Below are 23,834 nucleotides of genomic sequence, written 5' to 3'. Positions count from 1 at the left end.
TGATCAACCAGCTCTTGTTTTCATACTTCTGCGTTTGAGATGGAAATTTTTTTTGAACTTCTTTGATGGAGAATTTGAGAGGCACTGGATGAAGCGAAAAGGAGACAGTTTTATGGCAGCATGCCATCGGGCATGACCATGTGCAGCGCCACTGCAGGTAAGGGGTACGTTAAATTGCGCTTGATATTTCGAGGGGACAGATTTCGTACAAATAATATAAAAGCAAGTAATGAAGCGTGAAAGATGAGCGTGAATATTATCAGTTTTTGGTCAACCACTTATTCTCTCTTTACGGAGATAGAGGAATGGCGTGCCTCATGCAGTTTTAAAAAGGAAAAGCAGGTCCCCCCAACCTGAAGCATGACTTCAGTTGGCTACAGAAGTAATATAGTAGCCATCTCTTACGGCGTGACTTCAAGTTTCTTCCAATGCTCTAACATTTAATAGATTTTTGTTTTTTTTTTCTTTTGGCATCTGTGAAGACTTGAATAGTTAAAAGTCCTTTCTTCCGCATTAGTCTCTGCCAGGTCGCTTTCTGCACAGCTGGGATATACGAGTAGCAGTAATGCCGGAGGAAGAAAGAGTCAGTCATCTCTTCGACACGCTGCAGCCTGCAACTTCCGCCTCTCATGTCGACATGACCATCCTTCATCAGTACCAGAGGTCTACAACTGCTAAAGCGGCTTTCTTTCCACAATGTTAAGGAGAGGTATCTAGCACATTGTAACTTCAAATTTTTTGATACCAACAGAAATGAAAGAGTATTGTCCCTCTGCAAAACGCAGTCGTCGAAGAAGAGGTGACTCTTATCGACTTCAAGCAGTTCCGGAAGAAGAGGTGTTTGTGACTTTGTTGCTATATAATTGCAAACAGGTCTTTCAGCTAAAATGAGCCGTTTCTCCTATGACATATAAAGATCCATTAGAGATTAATACTACAATTATAAAGGAATTGAAGTTGATGGGAGGTGCAAGTTACAGGAACCATGACAGCAAAATAATAAGATAAACTTCAACAGGCAGTTTGAAGTTCTGAAAGTTGACTTGTCCACGGCAGATCATTGATTGCTAATTAATTTGTATTATTTTAAACCTAGTTGTCCCACAGATAGATGCATCTCACATCACCCTCATGGCAACGCCACTTGGAGAAACGAAGGGACAGGATTGAAGTGATGATACAAGACATTATCAAGACAGGCATCCCCAAGTCCGAAAGAAAACGGGAAGAGAAGGGGAAAGAAAGATGCGAGCACTAGAAAGATACAATAATAGAACAAAACCGTCAAATTTTGACTAAATAGAATGAGAAACATGGGATAGCTAAATAATTTCATGGTACTAGACCCAAAAGTTAAATCGGCCAGAAACATGGAAGTCCGAGAATCTAGATTATCTCAAAGAATCGCCCCAGGGCCATTGCAGTTTTTGACAGCATTTTCTTTTCTAAGAACAAACGAGAAAACTAGATGACATAAAGATATAGGTGTCGAAGAGGATAAATAACAATTAAGAAGAAACAACAGTATTTTCTTTCCTGCTCGTTTATGAAGCTGATTATGTTTCTGCTCCTTTTTGAAGTTGACCATTTCACAAACTTTTTGATGAAAACCACATCTCAAGTGGTTGATTTGATAAAGAATGGCCTCTGATCAGTATACTCTTTTCTTGACCAAAAAATTGAAGCTTTGTTATAAAACAGCCATTCATCCTTCTGATAGCCAGGGAAGTCCTGGAAACTAGACCTAGAAAAGAGCAGTTACAGTTAAAAGAGACGAGGGCATGGCTACTGAGGTAACACAAACATTGAGATAGTATGGACAAGATGAAGTTAAAACGCTTACACGCTTTCATATTCATGATTTGTAAGTCCTATATGCATTTGTTTTGAGATCTATGGGAGAAATTCTGCAAAACGGTCGCCTAAAAACAGTGGCAGAACCAGAAAAATATTTCAGGGCAGGGCGCAGAATTATACTTTTTGTTGTAAACTTTAGGGTGCCCAATCGAATATTCTGCAAACTTTAAGGGGGGTATATGGGTTTTCTGGAAAAAGCAATAATTTCTTAACTTTCTGAAAATCCAGGCACACTATGCCCCTTATCCCCTATTTGGCTCTGTCCCTGCGCCTAAAAACGAACAGAAGAAATGTTGTTATTGATTCTTTCATGCACAAGGACCTGAGGCCTGCAAGTAAACAACATGGAAAAAAAAAAAAGCTGTACCCAGCAACAAGTATTTATGCAATGTATTTTCACTAGGAGAGAGAGAGACTGAGTGAGTGAGAGAGAGAGAAAGAATTGCAACAAAATGTGAGAATGGAACTTCCATTGGTCACTAACATAGAGCTAAAAGAACCACCAAGGATCCTGCCTTTTCTTTCTTCTTACACATTGGCGTCACCCTCACAATAACCATCACTTCCAAATTATCCGCCCAACATTTATCAATGTCATCAATCGTCAAGAACTTTCTAAGTATTTATGAAACCTTAGTCTTTATAATGTCAGCGTACTAAAAAACCATGGCCTTTCCACCTTAAATTGCTTCCTTTATGCATATACCAGCATCAAGAAGAATTTTCCTTATCTGTAAAAGCTTACCTCACAGAATCTAAACATAGTATCATTCAATATTTCAGCTACGCCAGTATGCCTAAGCAAAGTCCACAGTAGAAACCTACGATGCCTACTGGGATACACTACTAAAGTCAGTTGAGATAATAGATCGTCCGCTTGCAATCTCGTTCAAGAAGAATCCTCAGAAGTCAGAATTCAAAAGTTTTTAAAAGAGTAAGGTAGAAACGCAATTCGATCTTGAAAGCATGCATTACAATAGTTACGCTCACAGAAGCACAAATTTATTAAATTGGCATCAACCACTGACTGAAACCGCCACATATAATTTCTCTATTTACCACATATTTAATTCCTAACGGACCTTGGGTAGTAAAGTGCGAAGGAACAAAAACATGCTTGCAAAGATACATCTCAAAGGAACAAAAACATCAATCTTGGTCAAAAGATTGCTACAATTACCTCATAGGACATGTCCTTAGCGCACAACGTGAATCGTTCTTCATATTTGCCAAGAATTGCTCACACGAGGCCATTTTGAGAAGTCAAAGGACATGTATACGGTCGCAATGTATAAAATGATTCGGTAGAGGCACTCTCGTTCTGGTTTGCGGAAATGCAAAAATGGCCGTAGCTGTAAATGAATCAGAAACGTGAAAAAGAACCATATCTGATCCACTTAGCCATGCCATGTTGTAACCCTGTGATTACACTCTCCGCTCCACATTTGATTTTCATCATATTTGCATGTGAAAGGTGCAAGCAGAAGTCCCCAGAAAAGACCAGCTCTACACTATCCTGAAGCATTTCTCTCCACCTTTCCCACTGCTAAACTAGATTATTAAAGCCTTCAGCCTACAGTATCCATAAAAAAAATAAAAGAAACAGAAATGGAGATATTCATTGCCAACAACATCCCGTCGGTGTAATATGAATATTGCTAGAACCTATTTTTGAAAGAGAAAAAGAAAAGGGAAAGAAAAGAATGTCTCATACAGAAATCCTGGAAAATGAACGGCGACAACATGCACTTCCGTGGAGAAACGAGACAACTACTATCAGTTTGTCTTTTCCTTCTATTATTGCTTTACTCTGGTTTAACATTTGTGCACTGAAAAAGGATTTGCAGGCAAAGATAGGAAACAGGCGAATCTTCAATTTTACAACCCAATACAGATAATTATACAATAGAAGAAAGCACAAGATGTACAATTTGATTGCAATCCTTCTGCTAACCGTTTGAACATAAAAAGAAACAAGTTCACCTATATCCAACAAGACAAGAGCATCGCCGCATATGGCAAGCAACACTGGACCAAGAAAACGAAAACTAAGGCATACCACGAAAACGCAGATCATTGTTCCGCCATTGTTTCAAGAACAGCGGACTTGGGGTTAACCATTGGAGGGCCCTTCTCCCTACGCTCGAGCTCTCCCAACTCGAAAGTGATGAGTCGATCCCAGTTACCGCCTTCAAACAACACGCCTGCCTTCCCATCGGTGATTCTCTGGACTATCCCACTATACATGTAAAACGGGTTATCCTTGTTCGTCACAATGACGATCATTCCGGGCATCAAAATGGGCAACTCCGGCGCCTTTGGTCTCGCTCCGGGAATCCCCTTACCAGAACCGGCTTCCTTTCGTGGAGGCGGGTTCTTCTCAATGAACTGCTTCAAACCCTTCTCCCCACCTGGGAAACCTCCGGTGAATCCAAGCAGCTCCTTCTCGAAAGCGTCTTCCTTAAGACCAAAGGAAGACAGAATGCGCGTTTCTTTCTTGTCCCCTGCTTCTTCCTTTTCTGGTTCGAAAGCGTGGGTGGTAGCATCCTCCTCCTCGCTTTTTCTCTCTTGAGTGAGCTCTCGCTCGAGTCCTGCCTCTCCGTTGCAAAGGCCTCTGCCGCCCATTAGCTGCGAGAGGTCGAATTTGAGGGAGGCCCTTGGCGGCGATAGCCTGTCGATTCGCCTGCGCTGGCAGGGGCTGCCGGTGTTTGAGAAGGGGAGGAGATGGGACCTCGAATTAAGAGATCCATTGGAGAGGATGAGGCTCTTCTGATCAATTAAGCACTGGAGAGTGTGGAGCATCTGAGCGGAAGCCATGGGTGCCTAGCTAGCTAGCCCGCTGGCCTGACAATTTCTCGACGTACTACGCCTTTATTTCCCTCCACAGAATGTCGAAGGAGCAAAGCCATCAGAGCGATATCTGCTGTCCACGTGTTGCCGTCTAAGTTCAGCACCTCATCTGCATCCGTCCCTTCTTCCTCGTTCTTTTTGTTTGAGAAATTCTCAAAACTGGGGTAAATTTATCATTTTTTTTTAAAAAAAATTAGAGAATTTCTCCCTCATCTCTTATTTGATGTACAAGAATAATTTAACGTGATAAATTTAACTATGTTTGATGTACAAAGTAGAAAAATGAAGAAAATTTTTTCAAAACTAATTGGCTTCCGTAAGAATATATATATGTGCTTATAGTTTGGAAACCTGAATTTAAGAATCAAATTTGTTGGATATGTGAATCAACATATAACCCATTCTATATGTCAAAGCCCCAAAATAATGTGAACCTAACAACAGAAATATTAGATAATGATTAAAATCAATTTAAAGAAATTGTATGTATGAAGAAACAATAGTGGCTCTTCAACTAACATAACTTTTACGCGGATCTCCGTAAGCATTCTACAATTAAACAATATGCTGATACAGAATTGAGAACAAAAGGAGAACCCTAAATCAAGCCAACATAGCATTCAAAAATAATCAACTATGGAATCTAGAGGCAATTCTGATGAGAAAGACAATCAGCACATGCAGCATCAAAACAATATGAAGATGTGGGGGCATCTACTGGAGAAGCCAAAAAACAAAGAAAGAGTCTTCATTTGGGCGTTTCTGAAAGGGACAGAGAAACATGAACAACAGGACCACGACAAAATTTTTTTTCCTCCTGAAAGAAATCAAGAATGCACTAGAATGACGAACAAAACGGTGGAAAACAAAACCAGAAAGAGGCATAATGCAATTAAAGAGACAAACCCTTCTATTCACGTTGCTCAGTCCAGCAAGCGGTATCAACGAGAAACCGTGGAGACTTAGAGGCGGAAGAAGACGACTACCAACAGTGTCTGGTTGAATTCTTTGTGGGGGCAAGTTTCCTCTAGCAATTTTTCTCTGTGGTAGCGAAGGAAGTGAACCATTTGACTCTCGCTTCTTCAGCTCACATGCAGCCATAGCAGCGGCAACCCGGGAGGAATGATCACCGCCATTCAGTTGAGAGACATCAGGGAGCCTTTGAATTGTTCGTTGAGATGGAGAGAGTGAGAGAGGAGAGGAACGAGAGACCGAGAGAGGAAAGGGGAAGAGGCAGCACAAGGAAAAGACGAGAGAAAACGGGATAGGATGGAGAGAGCGATAGAACTGCGAGAGGAGAGGAACGAGAACCCGAGGAGAAGAGAGGGGAAGAAGGTGTCGACGAGAGGGGAAAGCAGCAATAAAGGGGAAGATGGCATCCACGGTTGGGGAAACCAGCAAAGAGGGGAAGATGGGCTTCAACAGAAGGGGAAACCAGCAAAGAGGGGAAGATGGGCTTCAACGGGTGGGGAAACCAGCAACAGCATAGGGGAGTGTGGATGACTGGAGGGCAGAGGGGAGCGTCGGAGGGCAGAGGGGAGCGTCATAGGGCAAAGGGGAAGATGGGCTTCAATGGCTCGCCATCCGTCCAGCTTGTCCGATCACTGATCCTTGCATCTAGCCCTCTCTGTGGCAGGGAAGGGCTGCACCGACAATCAGGCAGTGAAGAAAACGTCGTCTGCAAAATCCGGTAGTGAGTTTCGGCGCTCACTCCTTTGTTTCCTCAGGCGATATCTCGGCGGTAGAGTTTTGGCACCACAAACCTCGGGGCAGGGGCTTTGACGCGGGAGAACCAAAAGCGACGTGCCGTTGAGCGGGTGAAATTTCGCCCGCTCAAAAGTCCGACCTCACAGGTCGGACTTTTGAGCAGGTGAACTTTCACCCGTCCGCTTTAACGAGAAACAGGTGAAAGTTCACCCCGTTTGATAAGCCGTGAGTACGGGCGGGTGAAATTTCATCCACCGTACAGTTTTCCCCCTCTCTTTTCGTTTTATCTCTGCAATCAAACGGGCCCTAGTGGAAGAGGATCTTCTCGTGGCACCAAAAAGTAAAAAACCATTTAGATAGTGAGAGTTTTTCCTCTGGTGTTTGATTGAGATATTACAGTAAGATTTTAGATTCCAAGGATTTCAAATTCATGATCTTTAACTAGGATCTTACGAGGTTGACATAAAGGTAGTGTTTGATACGTAAGAATTCTACTGTAGCTCAGGAAATATTATTCAAATTTTTAAAAAAATTCCTCGGTATCAAACGCAGAATTATTTTTTCGACCGTTCAGGTCGATTCCGGAATAATGTTTCCGGAAATATATTTCCACCCGGAGGGGTGGAAAGATATTTCCTGGTTTTTTTTTTCTGCCCGTTGGAGCAGCGTCGTCCGTCGTCGTCTTCCTCTCCTCACGCACAACGTCCAGCAAGCGTTGTCGGCGTTGGGCATCTCCTCCCGCACAACGTCCAGCAAGCATCGTCGTCTCACCAGCGTTGGGCATCTCCTCACGCACAACGTCCAGCAGAAGAAGGGGAAAGAGGAAGAAGGGAAGAAAAGGGGAAAGAGGAAGAAAAAAGGGGAATGGGCATCGTCCGTCGCCCAGCACCTCACGCCCAGAACCGTCGTCGTCTTCCTCTCCTCACGCCCAGCGTTGTCTTCTTCCTGCACAGCGTCGTCGTCTCACCAGCGTTGGGCATCTCCTCACGCACAGCGTCCAGCAGAGGAAGAAGAAACGCTGGGCCTGAACTATTCCACCCCTTCCGTCGTGTACTTCCGAAGACTTACCGTCATCATCGCCGATCTCATCCTCTTCTTGGACATTTCACGGATCGCCCGGAATGTCTTCCCCTCAACGAGATGTGCCTTCATCCTAGTCGTCGTGTTGTGGTCGCCTGCTCTATTGATTGTGGACCATGTGTGTAACACCCCAGATGTTTAGTCCTGTATCGAAGATTGTGAGGGATCTTCAAGGGCTTATAAAGGGAGGCTTTAATGAGATGATTGTCCTGGTTCATAGCCTTTTTAGGATTGGAACCGAAATTGCTAGGGGGCGGGTTAGGATCCGTCGAACCAGGGGCCCGAGCCCGGGAGTGGGTCGGGTTGTTATAATGGTATCAGAGCAGTTTCAACACTCGGACCTAGGGTCCCACACGCGCGGACGCGTGTGCCTTAAGGGGGGTGGATTGTAACACCCCAGATGTTTAGTCCCGTATCGAAGATTGTGAGGGATCTTCAAGGGCTTATAAAGGGAGGCTTTAATGAGATGATTGTCCTGGTTCCTAGCCTTTTTAGGATTGGAACCGAAATTGCTAGGGGGCGGGTTGGGATCCGTCGAACCAGGGGCCCGAGCCCGGGAGTGGGTCGGGTTGTTATAATGGTATCAGAGCAGTTTCAACATTCGGACCTAGGGTCCCACACGCGCGGACGCGTGTGCCTTAAGGGGGGTGGATTGTAACACCCCAGATGTTTAGTCCTGTATCGAAGATTGTGAGGGATCTTGAAGGGCTTATAAAGGAAGGCTTTAATGAGATGATTGTCCTGGTTCCTAGCCTTTTTAGGATTGGAACCGAAATTGCTAGGGGGCGGGTTGGGATCCGTCGAACCAGGGGCCCGAGCCCGGGAGTGGGTCGGGTCGTCTTCCTCTCCTCACGCCCAGCGTTGTCTTCTTCCTGCACAGCGTCATCGTCTCACCAGCGTTGGGCATCTCCTCACGCACAGCGTCCAGCAGAGGAAGAAGAAACGCTGGGCCTGAACTATTCCACCCCTTCCGTCGTGTACTTCCGAAGACCTACCGTCATCATCGCCGATCTCATCCTCTTCTTGGGCATTTCACGGATTGCCCGGAATGTCTTCCCCTCAACGATATGTGCCTTGATCCTAGTCGCCGTGTTGTGGTCGCCTGCTCTGTTGATTGTGGACCATGTGCATTTCCAGTATAATGGGTTCCTCTCGGGGATTCTGATGATTTCCCTGTCGTTCCTCGAGGACGGTAATCGGGATTTATTGGGGGGATTTTTTTTGCTGTGTTAATATGTTTCAAGCATCTCTTCATGGTTGCGGACCCTGTTTATTTCGTGTATTTGTTGAGGCATTACCGTTGGTTGGGTAAATGGCGCTTTGGAGGGTTCTTGAGGAGGCTGATTCTTATGGGGGCGGTGGTGGTCTCTTCGTTTTTGGTGGCGTTTGGGCCATTTTTGTATCATGGCCAGGTAATGGAGTTGAAAATGCTTTTTTGTTGACTTTGTTATGATCTATGTTCTTGTGATGGTAGTTTGCTTCTATTCATTTCCATGTAATTGCTCTTAATTTGCTCTACTTTTCCAGGTAGCGTTTGGGCACTTTTAGTTGATTTTGCATACTTCACATGATGCATTCTTTATTTGTTTTCTATCTATTGTTTTGAGTCAGTTAATTTTTATCCTTAGACAACACCATTGAACCTTCTGGCTTCGTCTCTCTGCTGCCATGAGCAACACCATTGAGCCTTCTGGCTTTGAAGCCATTATCCTTGACGAATACATAATTCTGGGAGATATTCCAATGTGTAGAGATGCCTGAATGTAAAACTTAGAAAGCTATGTTGGAAACATGGAGTTGCACCTCCATAAGTTTGATCAGAGAAAGTGGTTCTCTTATGAGCTCTGTAGTAACAGGAGGAGCAGGGCTTGTCACCACCTTCTTGTCGATGTTAATTGTCGATAAATTTGGCCGGAGGGCTCTGTTTATAGTCGGAGGCATGCTGATGCTTTGTGCACAGGTAGCTGTGGGTGCAATCATGGCAGAAAAGCTTGGTGACCATGGTGCTCTGAGCAAAGCTGATTCATATTTGGTGTTGGTGTTGATTGGTATTTACGTTTCCGGATTTGGAATATCATGGGGATCTCTGGGTTGGCTGGTGCGTAGTGGGATTTATCCACTTGAGATCAGATCAGCAGGTCAGAGTATTACTATTGCCGTGAGTTTCACCTTCACCTTCTTGATCGCGCAGACCTTCTTGGCTATGCTTTGTCACATGAAGTCTGGCATTTTTTTCTTCTTTTCTGTGTGGGTGGTGGTGATGACTGGCTTTGTTTATCTGTTCCTACCAGAGACGAAGGACATCCCTATTGAGCAGATGGCACGTGTGTGGCACGTGTGTGGAGGATGCATTGGTTTTGGCACAGGTTTGCTGGGGAGGAAGAGGATAAAAAGGTTGGTAATTAGATGAGGAGTATGCAGGGATAATATTTGCAGTTAATATCTTCTGGATGAAACCAACCATTTTGTTAAGAAGCGAGTGGCCTCAGAACAGATTGTTTTCTCTGCTATATTTCCATTTGGGGGTTCAGATAATATTTCAGAATGGATGTCTCAAGCTGTACAAAGGTTCAACCAATCTTGTGAACCTGTGAAGTGTGAACTTTTGGCATAAGCCTTACGTGCTTGTTGTCTTATTCTCTTATAATTCCTGGTGTATATTATATTGTTGTCATACTCCTTACACGTTTGTATTCTTGTCATATAATTCCTAGTACATGTTATACTAATGCAATACACCTGGCAAATTCGTCAAGTCTTGTCTCCTCTCCTGGTTATTCAGAAATTATGCATGTTTTCCTGATTTTTACTCGAAAGCTGGAAGTCAATATGTATTCTTCAATCATGATGTTTGATGTTCATAAGGTTGCCAGTTTCCTTATTATCAAACAAACAGAGAAATATTATTTTGAAAATATATTTCTTTATCATCAAACACAAAAATACATTTCTAGAAATATATTTCTCAGTCATCACACACACATCAAAATAGGAATTGGAAAGATTTTTCTCATTACTTTATTCCAGAAAATATATTTTCAGAAATATATTTTCAATTCTAAAATCCCTAGCCATCAAACACTACCAAAGTGAAACTGAGCATTGCTGCGAAACCAAAAGCCACAACTAAATGCTATTCGCCTGACACTCATGAACTGAAACCATTCTTATGAATAATTATGACAAGAGACCTGATCACGCTTCCTAACTTGTCAATTGTCATACTCAATCGAACTCTAGAGCCTTGACCTGATCCTGCGAGCGGTCGGACTGAAAATAGTTTTTATTCATGACAAGTCAATGACATCAATAATATATGTCTGGAAAAGTTTAACCGCTTGCTTGTGCTATTTAGTAATCTAAGTACTGCTCAATAAAGAGTTAAAACCTTGCTCATTTTCTAACTACCAAACTTGCTCCTTAAGTACCAAACTTGCATTTTGTTTCTGGAGATGAACCCTTATATGTTTCAACTTGAAAATATCGATTTCATTTTACGATTCAAGAGCTCAAAACGGACAACATATATCCCATATTGATGGGGTCAACAAACCCCCATATAATTGTCATATAACCATGTTTTATACAGCTTGTACAGATGTAGACTTCAGCAGATATGCAATAATAAATTTTTTTATTTAAAACCAAAAAAAGACCCCCAAAAACCCCTGCCATGGAAGCCAATCTTTACCAAAGTCAGCTGCAAACCCAAATTCCCCTCACAAGAAACCGGTAAAAGATGCCTCCAGGTCAACTTGATTCCAACCTGTTGTGCATGCTTCAGCTGGAGAACCTCTCCAGTCTCCTCCTGCGGAGCTCCTCTGCTGACAGCTCACGATTCCGATTGGTTGGAAAAGCACCACCTTCCCTTGGTGTCTCGCACATTTCACACCTCCTCAAGCTAACGGCGTTATCAAATGTACAAACTGGGCATCGCCACACAGCATCACTCCTTGTTCTTCCAACACTCCCCCTGCCAAAGGTCCGTCTGCGTTGGCCTGTCAAATAGTCCTTGATGTACCGGACAGGACGACTTAAAACGCCAACGACCTTTCTAAGCAGTATAGTAAGAGGATCTGATCTGATACGTTCCCCTCTGAAATGCAGGTAAAGCATACCAGCAAGTATGCCCCCAGATGGCCAAGAAATGAAACTCCTGGCACAAACATCTGGATGAGAACAAGTTCAGCCCATGCAGCATAGCGTGATGGGACAATCAGCCCATGGACATAAGTATAATCATCCGACTGAGAATTGAGTACCACCTTCATGGCGAAAAGCACGCCCGAGAAACCAACAGCGTACTCCTGGTAGTAGGCTTTATCATAATCAAACAGTACCAACATTTTTGCTAGGGCAAGCGTGATGCCTTGAGACATGGCGAGCAAAGCTGCTACCATAGATGCAAAATCAACACTTCCCATTGAAATTTCCAGTTGAACCCCCTTCCACAGCAATGATAGCATATTGTAGACAAGGTGGGACTCGCCCATGTGATAGAAAGCAGATAAGAAGAAACGCTTCAGATCCCGATTCTGCAAGAAAAATAAGTTAAGAAAGATAAAGGAGATAATGGCAAATTTCTCTAAAGATCATATCTCCATGTAATGACTAAACTACATCCAAAAAGGAAACGTAAATGATTTACAGAAAACTATGCATACGATCACTGAACATGTGACCACATGCAAGAAATTAAAGGTATAATGATAAAATGTATTGATCCTAAGCAAATCTGCAATATGTTAAATCATCATTCTCATTCATCTGCTCAATGATAGTTTGGTCCAGATGATGATCATGAAACAATTAGTGGTTATTTCTGTGCTTGCGTGCATTCAAATTTCCATTGCCTGGTTTTCTCACACCAAGTGTCTTCGTGTCATTTTTCATCAAACCAGGTAATTCAGCTGTCAATGTGCATAGCTGATTTCACCAGTTTTTGCTGCAATTTCACTGAGAGAGGGCCTGGATACAGCATCACGTATTCACCTCACACCACATTTATCCATGTTCACTATGTTCCATTGGAGATCTCAACCTAAATTGTCCACTAAAATTGTGGTTGATCATGGAAAAAATCCACACAAAAAAAAGCCGTAAGGGTGAGAAAGGCCTAGGAACTGGATATGCATCTAACACAGGCCATAGATCTATAACGGACGCCTTTGAAACCAAACCTCAACATTTGGTTCCGCTATCATGCCTATCCCAAGCGGACTTTCCTAAGGTGCGACGTGTACCGGGCAATCGATCGGAGGCGCTCTGCTGGGCGGAAATAGCTATTTGGGGGGATGACCTTGAAAATACGTGATGTCCCATACCCTCCATCTGTGCTAAGAAAGGTTATATGTATAAGGGCTAGGTTTCATCCATTTCAACTGCTAGTCTTTATAGGAGCTCTGGTTCATCCAAAGGTAGGGCCAGGATAAAGCATAAATTTAGAACTGGCATGTGATCTCCAGCCAGTTGGGAATCTAAATAAGCAATTAGAATTTAGAACTATGTAGATCTTGTTAGCCGTTCATGGCAATGCAGGAATGGTGCTGCATGCTGCACACCAGCCTTGGCTTGTGTTTGCATGCTGCGGGATGGACACCTTTCTACCAAGCAATAGCAGAACATCAAATTGGTGATTGAACGCCATGTTCCTCTTCCCTTGTTTGCGTGGGCATGAACCGCACGTGCTCCTGGAATGCTAGGCTTCTCAAAATGTTGTGTTCTATGCTACCAAACAAACTCATAATGTTCAATGGTAACAACATCTGAACCAAATCTAGATAATCTTCTAGTCAATATAACACACCTGGCAGATTTCAGCTCAATTTTTTACTCCTTATGCTGGATCAAAGATGAGTACCCTCAGGACATGGAAAGCCAATCAGACCGTTGTTTCATCTTGACTTGAAAGCAGAAGGTGATTTCTTTTTATCTTAAGCATACCCTAAGTCTTTTTCTGTACCGCTTCATTAATGTGTAAACAAATAATCAAACCGAAAATTTTGCAAAATTGCAAATATGTTCTGAATGGGAAAAGGTTGTCAATGACAATAAAATGTGAAATCAATATTCTCAAAAGATTTTGGGAACGACCCTTGTTCTTTTTTTCCCACGTCAAAGGAAAGTCTGAGCAGTGCGCTTGCGGGGATAGAAGTTGATGAAGAGAAGTTTTCGCTGCATGATGAAAGGTAATGACTTGAAAGGATTACTATTATCAACTTCTTTTAGTACTTTTAGGTCCTGTTATCTGATGTGGTGACAGCTCTACATGCTCTATGGAACTTTATATAGTTTAATATTTCCCAAATAGAACTATAAAGCGTAACATTTCAAAACGAAACATAAAATTTATGAATGCAGATCTTAAGCCAGAAAAGCACAAGGGAAACCAGTGATTGCTCTGCAACATAGTGTACTACCCAAAGGGACATGCACGAACTGCAAAGCGTAGTAGACAGTCAACAGACTCAGCACAAAACTATGACTTAAATTTGCTCCACTAACAAATCCGTTTGAGATGTGAATTAGAGAATCAGTAGCATTTCCCCCTCACAACGATCCTGTTCATATTCTCCTCGAATACAACATTTCAGACAGTAGTTTAGGCTTTTAAATCTCTCAAGCTGATTAATCGATGCTGCATGAACTGGGCAGATCCTATATAAGAAAAACTCCGCACGCATATCATGCCCTTCAATATTTGGACGACAGTCACTAATGCTAGAAGAGATGTACTTGGCAGCCGTTCCCAATTCTAAATTTGTTCATAGTTGAATGACGTTAAAATCTTCTAAGTTGAAATGACTCAAAATGAAATGCACGAAAAGAGGAGAACATAGACTTCAGAACAACATACATTACACACCTGTTGTTCAGCTGGTCACATAAACCCTTCTTCTACTCCTATATAAATATTCTTTTCCCAAATATTCATGGGGCAGAATTTCCACCAATGTTGGAATATAAATCAATCAATCTGTGAATGATGAAAGCAAAAAAAAGAGACAATCTCTCCCCTGCAAATGAAGAATATACCTCTCCTGCTCTTTCGAATCCTCAAGTTTAATGAAATTTTCAAGCAACGTCGCGACAAAACAACAAAAAATTATCCGAGACGAACGAAAAGAAGAGAGAAATAAGAAAATAAGAGATAAGAAAAGACATGAGGACGGATTGCGGAAGACGAAACCAGTCTAAAAAAAGAGCAACAACGATCCGAACAAGCTTCACTCAACACCAGAACAAAGAACGAAAATGTCGAGCAACCGGCCTCGACAAAATGAGGATGCCCAAGTTCGATGAATTCTTTTTCAGTATCTTAATTTTCTCCGGCAGTAGGGGCTAAACAAAGCATACTCCGTCAACAATCGCTACGCCAAAATAATACGTCGAGCTCTTCCCCTAAAGACTAAAGTCCTAAAGGGGAAAGGAAATAAACCAAAGCAAAGGAAGGAAGAAAGGCAAGCCAGAAAAGTATTGCGGAGGAAAAGAGAGGACGAACCTTGACAATGATGTGGGGATTGAACCAGACCTCATCTATGGTGGGGAGTAGGGCATCGAGTACGCCGGGCCTCAGGTAGATGAGGGTATTGGCCAGTAGCAGCCCCGCCGTGACTGGGGGCTTCCGCTCGAGGCGATAGAATTCGTTTGCGACGTTTAGCGCCAGAAACGGAAGCATCCCTCTGGACGACCTCCTCACTACACCATCCATCCTTCTTCTGCCTCTTCTCCTCCTCCTCCTTCTTCTTGCTTCCAAGATAGGGCGGTGCCTTCCTCCCTGAGCTTGAAAGCGCGAGTACGTGCAGCGGAGATTCAGGAGACTTCGAGAAGAAAAGCATATGGCTGTCAGGCCCTCATTAAGAAATTTTCGTTTCTTCGGTGTTAAGGCAGAGGCGGAAAGACGCGAACTCGAGCCGCTCTTTGGTGTTGGGGGCGGGTACGCCTCGCGGGCGACCGTCACGCTCCACGGTGACCGGGAAGCGAATTGGAAGCTCACTTTCTCTTTCCAAAAAGTCGCTTCCCATTCGCGCTCCTGCTCGCTTCTACTGCACATGATATTGAGAAAATTCCATTACATGTACCAAGCCGATATTTTTCAAGACATAGGCTTCCACCCTTTTAATTCAGAGATACTTGGTCATATTCTTTTTATTTATTGACAATTATCCTGTACCAGTGTGAAGATCCGTTTATGTTTCAATGTTTTTCATGTTCCCACCTAAATTAAGATTTTTTTCTCTCAAAAACATGCTTTTAAGAAATCTCTGTCACCAGGGTGCGGCAACCCTGGTGACGCACCCGCGTCGACACGACGCCGGTGCTGATGCAGGTGGGGTGCGACCCAGATTCGCACCCTATTGATACTCTCCCCTACGGGCGGCCAGAGGGGTGGCGTAACTCGAGAGTCAGGAGGTAGGGAGAACCCAAAATGGCGTCGTCGAGGGGGAGGCGGGGAGAAACCCGAGAGGGCATCATCGCGGATGGCTGCCGGCAGCACCTTCAGGACTGACACAGCATCCACAAGCAGCAGAAAAAGAATGAGTAGTCAGTGAAGGGGAAGGGTGCACCTTACCCTTCGTCTTGGTGTACAGATTCTTCATCTCCAGTGGTCTCTGGTTCAATGGCGGCAGTGACTGCTGGCGCAAAAACATGCTTTATATGCAATAACAGTTCAGTTTCGCTTCGAAAGTGATAAAATTAAAACTCACAGTCTTCACATTCTTCTCATGTTTCCTTCTACATTCCAAATCTTAATCTACACCAGCATTTTTTATTCAACTTAAAAGTGTAAACGTGCTTCTCACATTCGATTCATTATATATAAACCAAATATAAAATGTGAACCCATTCCTTGTTTGCGGAACCAGATCGAGAACAGGCATAAAGAAAGGAGCAGGAAACAAAGAAAATGAGTGATTTGAAGTTGTATGTTTCTTTTAAGTCCTGTTTGGTTGGAGAGAAAGGGAGGGAGAGGAAAAGAAAGAGAAATGAAAGGGAAGAGAAGTGAATGAAAATGCTTAATCCCTTCCTTTCTTTTTATTTCTTTCTCAATCCCTCTAATTTTAGAGGGATTGAATTTGCACTAAACTCTCTTTTTTTTTTTTTCCTTCCTTTCACTTTCATCCCTTCGCAACCAAACAAACTTTCTCCCTTTCTCTCCTCTTTAATTAGTCAACCTTCTCCCTTCCCCTCCAACCAACCAAATCTTGGTCGTAATAAAGGCACACATCGCACAAGAAAGCCATATTGCGCATGCACATCGCACAAGAAAGCCATATTGCGCATGCCATGCCGAAGCAGCCTGGTAAAAGAGGAAGGATACTTTAAACAAGCCAACCCCCCTCTTCCAAGGCCACTTTGAAATTTAAATGGGAAGCGACAACAAGAGACGAAGCAAGAAAGGGGCCAGGAAGAACTCAAGTTTCAACCTGATATAAAAAAAAAATGAAGAAAAGTTCAAGATTATGCTATTTACTAGGAGACCACACAAGAGACCACACAAGGTACTAAAACTAGTTGGGTAGAACTTCTGCATCTTATTTGGAACAACGAGCATGATAGGTGACAAGCACCACCAAAATATTTAAGGGAAAAAAGGGCAAAAAATGGGGTGCTAATTCTTATTGCAGTCTGAAGAATCACCAAGGTTTGACACGTACAGAAGATTGTGCCCTGAAAAACTTGTTATATCAGAGACAAGTACATTTACCCACGTAAGTGCAACGAACTAGAAGGGCATTCATGCCAACCGCGTTCTTAGTAAAGTGGACCCGAACATGAGCAAGCATGCTCATGAAATAGCAAATTAACCAGGTTCATATACAACAAAGAGATTATGTCGTCAAGAGAAGCCCGTAAATCTAATCAAAGTGCTAACATTAGTATCTACATGGCATCTCCCGAGTCTAAAAGGAAAAAAAGAAAAAAAGGTCTCCTCTTTCCCTCCGTGCCTTATGCCCTCACAGCTTCCTGAACAAGAGCAAGTTCTGCGGAAATAATGAAAGAACACCTGTCTGCTTCTCGAAGATACTGCACATCCCCATTCATTAGCTTCAGTATTTTATGACATATTGACAAGCCAATGGCGTCCTCAACCTCACACTGATCAGTTCCAAACATTTGCCTGATATATTCCTCAGGAATTCCACGACCAGAATGTATGATTCTGCAACATCATAGAGCAGTTAATCAGATCATCTTCAGTTCAGTACACATGATTCGGCAAGTTTGGACGTGGGAGACAATCTATTTTTACGCACACACTGCAACAATATATCACAAAGTCACAAAAGATTGGGCCACAACATGTGGTCTCCAATAGTTAGATCTTTGAATAAAAACTCTTACAGTATCTGATCTCTTTTCCTTCAAACAATACCGTAGATATCTCACCAAAAAATTCAACTGCTTAATTTTTATTTGAAAACTCAGTTGTGCTCCAATAGACACACACACAACCTGCTAGTAACACTAAAAAAATTTATCCTCAAAACGGGATACTAAAGACATGTTTACTTAGCAGAAAGCAGGACCATGATTGTGCTTTACATCACAAAAGAATTTCAAGAGTATTTGGCCAATAAAGTTACTAAGACTTTACGAGTTTAAACAAGTTGTGCTTTTATATTGGAAAAAGCATGAAGCAAGATATGATACCATTGAATAAACCCACCAAAAAAGCTATAAAGCCAGATCAGACATTATTGTAAGACCTGTTTAAGACCAACATAACTTTTGGTAAAATTTAGTCTTGGTACGGAGGATATTGTGTGGGATCACAGCTGAAGCCCTCGTACAATCATGGAATTGAAAAACATGACCATGTCATCTTACAGAAAAGTCAATTATGAAACCACGATTGAAATTTGGAACAGTAGTTATTTGTTGGGATGAACAATCAAGAAAGAGTTAAAGCCTTCACCAACTAAAAGCATGATCGTAAGGGTGGGGCATATCTAGCAAGCTGTTTAATTCCAGATATTCCGCTGAAACACAAGTATCATACAGGCTCACACATGCATTAACGTTGTCCTTGACTTTGAACAAACTACAAGGCTGGAAGAGAAAACAATACCTGAGCTCCAAATGTACAAGATGAACACTTTTCCCCAGGCTATCTTTCAATAGATTAACTGAAATTGTTATGAGGCCTTTCCTTGGGGTGAATTTCACAGCATTTGACAAGAAATTAGCAAAGACTTGTTGAAGCCTCAGATTATCCCCATACAACCATTTCAGACCTGGCTGCTCCACATAATCATGAATCATCCGGATGCCCTTTTCCTGGCTTCTGAGCATAACTTGGCTTATTGCAGCTGTCAGAACAGCTTCAAGGGTGAACTCAACCATCTCCAAATCCAAGCAGCTGCGCAGACACACACACACACAAAAGTAGTAAATCTCAAATCATAGGACTTGTATACATGTTTGAAAAATAAATGATCGTAGACATAGGCAGTTTGAGGTTACCCGTCTATCATGCGCTGCAGATCTACATCATCTAGGATCTTGCTAAGCTGACGCTGGCAATCAATACTCGTAACCACAAATGGCTTTTTCTCTTCCGGTAAGTCAGCATCTTCTAGCATTCCTGTTGAGAAAATGATCCCAGATAGAGGATTTTGAATTTCATGCCTTATGTATGACAATGCCTTCAATTTTTTCATAGCAGTTTCTTCTGATAACCTCTGCACATGCAATGCCTTTTGAAGCTCTTGACTAGCAAGTTGCAAGAAACAAAATACTCCTGTTACTGATCCCTTTCCGTCAAGTTTCTTGCTCACAGAAAGCAAACAGTTGACATACTTCCCATCACGTCCAAAAAAGCCAAAAGGGAACTTCTCTGCTTCCTGGCCCACCATTGCATTGTTAATTAAAATGCCAAGGTTTACAAACATGTCATGATTTTTCAGCCGACAACATGCCATGTGTGTGCCAAAAACCTCACCCAGCAGCATTTTTTCAACCACATCCTCCCTATCCCATCCAGACAGCTTGGTCATTGCTGCATTCCATTCAGAACACCAGCCAAACTCATCTGTCCCAAAAATGGGGGGTATCAATGGGCTAGGGTTCTGTACTATTGCTCTATAATCTCCTTGGATACGAGTGAATTTGTCCATCACCAACTTATGCTCAGTCATATCCTGGGCAATGAAGCACACTCCAACAACACTGTCATGCAGATCCCTGCTAGAGCAAGCATTCACAACCAAGATTACAGGGTTGCTATCATATTGAGGGCCATGTGTTTTCATCTGGAATTGCACTTCTTGCTCTTCTTCACCTGGAACAGAAATCAGCAGGACAATCCATTTTTGAACTTTAACAAATGAAGATAATAAAAATGACTAAAGATTGAGTGTCTTTTACAAACATCCACAAAACTAAAAGAACTAACTAGAATAAGCAAATCAATAAAACGTTACCATTCAAAGCCAGATAAAGCATCCTTTTCACACGTTCCACAGAACAATCCTCAATAAGAGTGAGCAGGTGCTTTCCCATGACTTGTTCGACTGACAAACCAGTCAATTCGGCAATTTTGGTATTCCAGCCATTAACCAGACCATTTATGTCAACTGCAAAAATTGGGGCACTAGCAGTTTCAATCAGCCTCACCATCTCATTTGTAACCACATTCAGTTCCTTCATTCCCTCAAGCTTCAAATCATTCATTCGAGAATGAATAATGTTCTCCGTACCAGTAATTTGTACTTCCTTAAAGGATCCGCGAAGGATCAGCTGAAGAGAATGGATGGCATCCATCTCAAAATCCTTCCATGGCAAACTCCTAGTTTTAACAACCTCGAGGAATGCTTTGAACGAGGATCTGGGGTGCATCCTCCTTCCATCATCCTTTTCCTCAGGATCATGTTTTGCACCACCCCATCGGATTTCAGAGGCAGTATGAGATCTGAACCAGAACAGCATGTCATTGGCGGTAATCCTAACAGCAGCCATTCCACAGACAATGCTGCCAATTGCAAGTGCACCTGGATATCCTGCTTCATAAAGACTATCTGTACTCAAACCAGTAGAATCCTTGTGATATTCTGAAAGCCAAACGGCAATATCGCGTATCTGAGATTCAGTAGGTGTCCGACCAAGCAGATAAAGTTTACTGCCATACAAAAGCGCAGCACCATCACATTTTACAAGATCCATCACGTTAGGGGTCTGAGACACTATTCCCAAAGGAGCATCCCTGAGAAGCATATCACAGAGCAATGTCTGTGTCCGAAGGATGTTCTTCTCACGCATCTGGTTTTCCAATTCAACCTCCTTGTTTACATGAATAGCAAAAACTTGCATCAGAAACTCACAAGCATATCTCAGAGGAAAAGGGACAAACCTTGGGCTAGTATTGTGGCAGACCACCAGTCCCCAGAGCCTCTTTCTCTTCTGCTGCTGCGACCTTTGGTTAGGCTCAGTTTCATCTTCCCCCTCATCTTCCCCTTCATTGATAACCACTGCCATGACCAGCGATGCAATAGAACTCATGTTTTCCATATATTGTAAATGACAGCTGTGGGGGGCCCTCAAGGTCGAGCCACATAGTGTCAGATCCGTTTGCAGGTTCTCATCTTGATACACCTTCACTGGTTTGGCACGGCAATCACATATCATCCGGACCTTGTTCTTCATAAACAAGAACCTGGCAGCCTGCGGAATATCGGTAGCAGGATAGTGCAGGCCCAAGTATGGTTCTAAGTCAGGTTTCCTTATCTCCGACACAACCTCACCATGATCATCTTCATGAAATTTATATGTCATGACACGGTCATAGCCAGTGAGCTGATGAACCTCCTCAACCACAGTGTCACAAAGTCTACTGATACTTCCACCTGGCAATGACTGCAAGCGAGCTATGGCCTTTGCTGCTAGCTTATAAGACTGAAGAGCTCCAGCAGCAGTGATAGGCAGCTCAGATGGTTTGACAGGCTCAAAATCCATAACAAGTCCAGAGACGACTCTGTGCACAATGGCGTAGAAAGGTTTACCGGAGGATTTACAGTGAACCAGAATGGGGTTTAACAGGGAAACTTCGGCAAAACCTGCCGCCTTTTGCAGTGATGCGACGCTAGTGGATGTAAAAATCGATCTTAAATCTGTGCCAATTCCCAGGACAGGGAGATCGCCAACACTAGGGACGGCATGGCTAGACATTGTTAACATCTCAGCAGCATTCTCGCTATACGCAATGACCCGGAAGCTCTTCTCATCCAAAACCAACAAGCACCCAAATGGCTGAATCAGTTTTCCCTTCTGTATGTTCTGAAGGTATGCTGTTACCTTCTCGGACCTAGCTTGATCAACGGAAACAGTCCTAGTGGCGGCAACGGATCTGGAGTAATCAAAGGAACTACCAGACTCCTCAAAGTCGGCATGTAGATCGGCATCAACAGTGGTCTGAGCAATTATTCTAGCAGACCTCCTTGTCCTACTCGAACTACTGGAAGATTGGCTGGGCCTGGAAGAAGACATGTTTCACCGAAAGAAGCAAACAACACCTGAATTGAAATCAGAGGGTTAGTTAGAAGACGCAGAAATGGAAAACATACAGGTACTGATCTAACCATGCCCCAGAAGCCTTCTAAAACCACAAAGAAGACTGACCAATATGTCAACTTGCACACTCTATCCTCTCCTGCAAGTACAAAAGCTGAAGTGCTCCTTTTCTTAATTTCCAAAGATAGGTTTGGAACAACAAGGTCAGAAGACACCAAAGCAACAGTTTACAAAGACGGAAAACACTTTTACGCCTTCTTCACCTCCACGAACTTTATAAATTAGACAAAATTCGCTGAGGATAGCAACTTAGCCTTCATTCTCTAGACCACTCACCGCACTTCTGACTTCCAGAAGAGAAACAGGCCAAAAAACTTCAAAAGGGATCAAAACCCTTTTAACTTTCCGGCTTTCTTCTTTCTTACTTAGCTCATAAACTATATATTCATCAGAAAACAGAGTGACGCCCCACCTCTCCCCTTCAACACAAACAGGCTTCTAACAACAGAACTCAACTAGCATCCCTTATCCAACACCAGCCTCACAATCTTTTTTCACATCATTTATGCTTCATATATCCACAGCAACCAAAAAAAGCTTAAAAAACTGCAACAAGCCATGTCAATAGACCCACATAAACTCACTCTCAGAAAAGATGGAGCAACCCACCTTGGAGAATGATGTGTAGAATGCCTCAATCCATGAGAACATTAAGCAAGCAGGTAGCGCTTCTGCCTGCGGCTGCAGTCGCCAAACACCCCACAGTATGATAGCAACGGGAGAGACGAGAGAAGAAAGAAAGCGAGGAAAGAGGGGATTCTTGAGACTTCGATTGCCTAACAGATAGTACAAAAAACTGGTTCGATGTCCGCTTGTTTTCTTTCATGTTTGCGCCTCTCCGACGCACCACTCCACGTGGGCACCATCGATACCGTACCAGGGACCTGTAGGCTCTCAAAATCCGACTTAACCATTAAAAGGAAAAGGAGGGACTTAACCAGAGGAAACCACGGTTACGGTCTTCCCCAGGCCACCTAATCTGTGTGCCGCGACTACTTTCCCTCTGTCTTTCCATCCCTCTCTCTCTCCCTCTGAGTTTGAGCTTTGAGGACTCAAAGGCACACGCTTGGACCCCAGCTGAAGTTGGCCCTCTGTTCACCTTCTATCCGGTAGGTAGACCCACGTGGCCACCCAGTTGATCCCCCAAAAATCTCAAACTTTCTAGCTCCCCTTTCTTTCAACAAGGCGTTGCTTCTGGCCCTGTAATTACGGCAACTACTGCTGTGACATGATATGGCGGTGCCTTTTTCTCCATCGTTTGTTCGTATATGCAACTGTGCAAGGTGGGGATGTCGGCATGATCCAACTCAGCGTCACTTGCCACCCGATCTTCTCCAAGTCAAAAAAGGTTTCGAGACGGTCATTGAAATATCTTAGCACCTTCGAGAGAGAAACAGATGGATGGATATGTTTTCAAGGGCCTCCGTTCGGATCAACAAGCCGGCGCAGGTGGCGTCTGATAAGCGAACCTTTGACATCCTTTTGATCTTAAAAAATCCTTGATTTTACATAGGAGGTGCCCCAGAAATACTTGGTGCAGAAGCTATCTGAACACATCTGTTCATTCATTTGAGATTTCGTGCTAATATTTTGTGCCTAGACACAAAACGGGCGCAATTTCTGAACCACCACAGATTCGATCTCCTACCATGACTTGCCAAGCAGGGGCACATGCATCTTCATGCCTTTGTCTGCTTGTCATAAGCAGGAAGACAGTGCATGCGTTCGTTCAGATATTTAACCAGTTTTGAAGGGGTGACGGCGCAGGC

General features: G+C 43.1%; 5 protein-coding genes across 5 annotated transcripts; 1 reads left to right on the top strand and 4 right to left on the bottom strand.

Annotated features, from left to right (window-relative positions):
* Positions 1-273: 273 nt before the first annotated feature.
* LOC116261985 (uncharacterized) lies at positions 274-3,586 on the bottom strand. Its single transcript, XM_031640956.1, has 2 exons — positions 3,038-3,586; positions 274-901 (listed from the first exon to the last, which is right to left on the bottom strand). The coding sequence occupies exons 1-2, from the start codon at positions 3,047-3,049 to the stop codon at positions 434-436; spliced, it is 480 nt and encodes a 159-aa protein (XP_031496816.1). The 5' UTR covers positions 3,050-3,586; the 3' UTR covers positions 274-433.
* Positions 3,587-3,709: 123 nt separating this feature from the next.
* Positions 3,710-4,737, bottom strand: LOC116261984 (NAD(P)H-quinone oxidoreductase subunit S, chloroplastic). Its single transcript, XM_031640955.2, has one exon. The coding sequence runs from the start codon at positions 4,672-4,674 to the stop codon at positions 3,931-3,933; it is 744 nt and encodes a 247-aa protein (XP_031496815.1). The 5' UTR covers positions 4,675-4,737; the 3' UTR covers positions 3,710-3,930.
* A 4,537-nt stretch (positions 4,738-9,274) lies between these two features.
* Positions 9,275-10,108, top strand: LOC116262671 (hexose carrier protein HEX6-like). Its single transcript, XM_031642152.2, has 2 exons — positions 9,275-9,860; positions 10,026-10,108. The coding sequence occupies exons 1-2, from the start codon at positions 9,275-9,277 to the stop codon at positions 10,106-10,108; spliced, it is 669 nt and encodes a 222-aa protein (XP_031498012.1).
* Positions 10,109-11,020: 912 nt separating this feature from the next.
* LOC116263306 (rhomboid-like protein 14, mitochondrial) lies at positions 11,021-16,145 on the bottom strand. Its single transcript, XM_031642995.2, is given in 4 exon segments — positions 11,021-11,630; positions 11,633-12,029; positions 14,996-15,539; positions 16,067-16,145. Coding segments are annotated over 3 exon segments (963 nt in total). The 5' UTR covers positions 15,206-15,539; positions 16,067-16,145; the 3' UTR covers positions 11,021-11,274.
* Positions 16,146-17,091: 946 nt separating this feature from the next.
* On the bottom strand, positions 17,092-23,280 carry LOC116262107 (phytochrome A1). Its single transcript, XM_031641199.2, has 5 exons — positions 22,675-23,280; positions 19,923-22,007; positions 18,964-19,780; positions 18,569-18,859; positions 17,092-17,659 (listed from the first exon to the last, which is right to left on the bottom strand). Exons 2-5 carry the CDS (start codon positions 21,979-21,981, stop codon positions 17,446-17,448), a joined length of 3,381 nt encoding a protein of 1,126 aa, XP_031497059.1. The 5' UTR covers positions 21,982-22,007; positions 22,675-23,280; the 3' UTR covers positions 17,092-17,445.
* Between the last annotated feature and the right edge of the window lie 554 nt (positions 23,281-23,834).

Source organism: Nymphaea colorata, chromosome 10 (assembly GCF_008831285.2).
Source record: "Nymphaea colorata isolate Beijing-Zhang1983 chromosome 10, ASM883128v2, whole genome shotgun sequence".
NCBI classification, from domain to species: domain Eukaryota; kingdom Viridiplantae; phylum Streptophyta; class Magnoliopsida; order Nymphaeales; family Nymphaeaceae; genus Nymphaea; species Nymphaea colorata.
The sequence above is the reverse complement of the archived record's forward strand: the minus strand, read 5'-3'. Positions and strand labels throughout refer to the sequence as shown.